This window comes from Nicotiana tomentosiformis, chromosome 3 (assembly GCF_000390325.3).
Source record: "Nicotiana tomentosiformis chromosome 3, ASM39032v3, whole genome shotgun sequence".
In the NCBI taxonomy this organism is placed as follows: Eukaryota; Viridiplantae; Streptophyta; class Magnoliopsida; order Solanales; family Solanaceae; genus Nicotiana; species Nicotiana tomentosiformis.
The window spans coordinates 45,722,840-45,727,452 of record NC_090814.1 but is presented as its reverse complement, the minus strand read 5'-3'; the positions used below and the strand labels follow the sequence as shown (position 1 = coordinate 45,727,452).

Genomic DNA, 4,613 nt, shown 5'->3' with positions numbered 1-4,613 from the left:
TACCTCTCCTCATATCCTCTAAGGCCAACCTCTCGCACCTCCTTGCCAAGGTATCTATGCTTCTCCTCGTCACAAGCCCAAATCATCTAAGTCTCACTTTCTCCACCTTGTGTACCACGGGGGCCACTCCCACCCTGGACAAAATATTTTAATTCCTAATCATATCCATCATGGTATGCCCGCACATCCATCTTAACATCCTCATCTTTGCTACTTTCATCTTCTAGACATGGGAGTTTTCGGTTACCTAATACCTTTCTCCATACAACATTAGCCTGTCTAACTACCAGTCTATAGAATTTACCTTTAAGTTTAGGCGGCACATTCTTATCACATAAAACACCGAATGCGAGCATCCACTTCACCCATCCCCCTCCAATACGATATGTAACATCCTCGTTAACCTCCCCATTTTCTTGCATTATAGATCCCAAGTACTTGAAACAATCTCTCTTAGGGATGGTTTGTGCATCAAGCCTCACGTCTACGTCTAGTTCATTGGTCCGTCACTAAACTTGCAATCCAAATATTTTGTCTTTGTCCTAGTCAACTTGAAACTCTTAGACTCTAGGGTATGTCTCCAAACCTCGAGTGTCGTGTTAAAACTACAACGCATCTCATCAATCAGTACAATATCATCTGAAAGAAATATACACCATGGCACCTCCCATTGAATGAGACGCGTCAGTTTATCTAGCGCCAAGGAAAATAAAAACAGGCTAAGAGTTGACCCCTGGTGCAACCCCGTCACAACTGGAAAGTGATCTGAGTTCCCTCCCACTGTCCTCATTCGAGTTTTAGCTCTATTTTAAATGTTATTAATCACCCTAGTGTAAGTCAAAGGAACACCTCTACCCTCCAAACATTTCCATAGAACCTCCCCTTGGACTTTGTCTTATGCTTTCTGTAAGGCCCCGTAAATATTTTTACTAAAAACCCAGATTCCGTGATGCCAAAGTAGGCGTATAGGTTAATAGTAGTAGAAATTCTTCGCGGCTCGCAAGCTTGCCACATTTCAGACTTTTTGGATTGAACAATACACTGGGAGTTGAAGGAAAATATTGGGCAGAAGTACGCATTTTTGCGGCCCATTTTGCGGCCGCAGAACCACTCTGCGAACCGCAGACTGGTCGCAGAGTGGGGCAGATTTATGGGGCATTTTATATGCCCAATTTCGTGGCCATTATGCGACCGCATAACCATTTCACGGGCTGCATTCTTGTCGCATATCACGCCTTGGGATTTTTCAGAGGGAGGTTCTGCGGTGCACATGCGACCGCAGAACCGTTTTGCGGTGCATTATGCAACTGCAAAACAGGTCTGCGGGCCGCATAGTGACCGCAGACCAGGTCAGTTTCTTTCCAGCTCTGGCACCCATTTTCGCGATCATTTCGCGGACCGCATAACCATTATGCGATCGCATATGCGACCGCAGAACTCGTTCTGGATCTTCAATTTTGGGGTTTTTAAACCCGACCCAATTCCGTTAAAACACACCCCATAGATCATTTTGAGCACATTTCTGATATTTTAGAGTGAGAGGGAGAGTTCTTAGAGTGGGGGAGCAATCTTTAACCATTATCCATCAATTCTTGCTCAATCATTGAGGATTAATAAAGGGAGTCTTCACCCTAAAGGTAAGAATCTATGTCCTAGCTCCCAGTTATTGGGTGTGGGGGTTGTTGTCTTGCATGCATGCATCCTTGAAGTATGTGGGAAAGTTGTGAACTAAAAATGGTAGAGAGCGGGTTGGGAATTGATGGAAACTTCCACAAAAGAGCCTTAGAACCTTAATGCACACCTAGTGTTTGATAAAATGCTCAAATGAGCTAAAACCATGATCATCTTCCTAATTTTTGGTTCAACTTGTTATATTTCTAAAATATATTGAAGTTGCTAAGGATTCCGGATCATTTTAGAGTTTGAGAAGCTCAATTGAGGTATGTTGGCTAAACCCCCTTCTTCTTAGAATCGAATCCCATGGTGTTCATGTAATTGGAGTAAGTCCTTGATCATTATTGAATTGGCTTGTCCTAATATGGTTGTGTTGAAGGATGTTGGTTCAATATTTATTCTAAATACTTCATCATATCATCTTGCCATTTGAGAATATGTTCAAAATGTGGAATATGTGTTAGGAATGTTAAAACTTCATGTCAAGACCAAAATAAAGGTTGTTATGCCAAATTGTATGAAAGGCCTCTATGTGCCTAAGATTTCCCAAAATGCCCATTTTTGAATTAATGTCTTGAATGGGAAGCCCTATTGATGTTGATAATGATAATGATATTTGAATGTGGAAAAGGGGATTGCAACTATGAAATACGGCCAAGTGCCAAGAATGACTTTGTAATTGTTAAGAAGTACGATGTGAGAAGATTGACTGAAGAAGGTAATGTCTCAAATGAGATAGCCTAGCCGATCGGGCCGATATCGAACACCGTATAACAACACAATGGTATTGTGGATGAAATTGTATTAATGTCTCAAATGACATGGCCTAGACGATCAGGTCGTGATCGGATGCCATGCCGCACAGATGGTGGTACTGTGCTGGAAATCATAACAAAATTGTTGTAATATCTCAAATGAGATGGCCTAGCCGATCGGGCCGAGATCGGACTCCGTGTAAGAATACAGAGGTATTGTGAATTGTGGAATATCGGTAATAAAGTTCACCCAACTTAATAATGCGGAAATTGACTTGAAAATGTATATGATCCTTAACATTGTTGTTTCTATATTTTTTGAAGCCCTTATTGATTCTTGATTGTTCCTCTTGTATTATTATTCATTCTATTGAGTTGGTGTTTAGCTTTACATACTAGTGCTATTCAATGGTACTAACGTCCCTTTTGCCGGGGGCGCTGCATCTTTAAATGGATGCAGGTGGTTATATAGCAGACAGTGTTGATCACAGATAGTGTTGCATCCTCTTCTCAGCGGACTCGGTGAGCCCCCTTTCATTCCGGGGTCAAGTATTGTATCTTTTATTTATATTGTGGTCACATTTTGAGGTATAGCCGGGGCCTTATTGCCGGCACCATCTTTACTCTCTTTTGTATCTTTAGAGGCTCCGTAGACACTATGTGGGTTGTAAATTGGTGCAAGAAAGGTCAAACGGATTATGTTGTATTTTGGATTTTTGTTCCACTAAATCACAAAATGTATGCCTTTTGAAACTTAACAGGAAATAACAAAAATGAAATGGTTTAGTAATGTGTATGCATATGGTCCTTCTACTGTTTAGCTAATAAAAATATGCCTTCTCTTATCATGGGTGAGTTGGATAGAAAGTATCTAACCGGCTTGCTCAGCCGGGTTCACTCGATTGAGCGCCGGTCGCGCCTCTTGAGTTTGGGGGGTGACACTTTCGCTAGATCAATGAACACCATATGAAAGTCCCGCTTCCTCTCCCTATACTGCTCCTCTAACCTCCTTACAAGATGAATGGATTCCATAGTCGAATGACCTGCCATGAATCCGTACCGGTTTTTGGAAATAGACACGCTCCTCCTCGCCTTCGCTTCCACCACCTTCCTCACCTTCGCTTCTTGATACCCCTATAATTATTGCAATTTTGGATATCACCATTATTATTGTACAACAGAATCATCGTACACCACCTCAACTCTTTGGGCATCATCTTCATCCTAAAAATGATGTTAAACAACCCAGTGAGCCATTCCAAGCCTACCCTACTCGCGCTCTTCCAAAATTCCACTAGGATTTTGTCTGGCTCGGTCGCTCTCCCCATAATCATTTTTTGCATAGCCCCCTCGATCCTCAATTCTAATATGCCTACAATATCCAAAATCACGACGACTTTTGGAGTGCTCCAAATTTCCCAACACAATGTCCCTGACTCCCTCTTTATTTAGGAGTTTATGGAAGTATTACTACCATCTACGTGTACTATGTGCCTCATCCATCAATACTCTGCCATCCTCGTCTTTGATGCACTTCACTTGGTCTAGGTCACAAGCTTTCATTTCTCTCACCCTGGGTAGCCTATATATCATTTTGTCCTTGCCTTTGTCCCCATGTTCCTCATACAAGCGTCCAAATGCTGCAGTCATATCTGTCGTAAGCACAAACTTCGCCTCCTTCTTGGTCTTTTTGTACCACTCCCTATTCATCCTCTTCCCCTCCTTATCTCTGCTCTCCACTAGCTTTAGATTTGCTTCTTTCTTGGCTTCTACTTTTTCTTGAACCTCTTTATTCCACCACCAGTCCCCCTTGTGCCTACCAGTGTAACCCTTTGAGACCCCTAGCACCTCTCTAGCAGCTTCTCTAATGCAATTCGCCATTGAGGTCCACATATAACTCACATCTACCTTACTCCGCCAAGCTCCCATAGACACCAACTTATCCCGCAACTCCAAAGCTTTATCCTTAGTCAAGCCTGCTCACTTGATCTTAGGTTGACCATACACATCCCTCTTGTTCCTCTTCCTCATTATCTCTAAGTCCATCACTAAGAACCTATGTTGGATCGAGAGATTCTCACTCGGGATAACCTTGCAATCCATGCAAAGACTTCTATCACACTTCCTAAGGAGTAGGTAATCAATTTTGGTCATGGCCACTACACCCTAGAAGGTGACCAAGTG

The 4,613-nt window shown here is 42.4% G+C and overlaps 1 protein-coding gene across 1 annotated transcript; it reads right to left on the bottom strand.

The window, feature by feature from the left end:
* Positions 1-3,899: 3,899 nt before the first annotated feature.
* Positions 3,900-4,310, bottom strand: LOC138907739 (uncharacterized). The gene has a single exon (XM_070198346.1). The coding sequence runs from the start codon at positions 4,308-4,310 to the stop codon at positions 3,900-3,902; it is 411 nt and encodes a 136-aa protein (XP_070054447.1).
* Between the last annotated feature and the right edge of the window lie 303 nt (positions 4,311-4,613).

Excerpts from the sequence above, each read along its gene's own strand:
- LOC138907739 (XM_070198346.1), bottom strand. The coding sequence starts at position 4,310 with ATGGCGAATTGCATTAGAGAAGCTGCTAGAGAGGTGCTAGGGGTCTCA.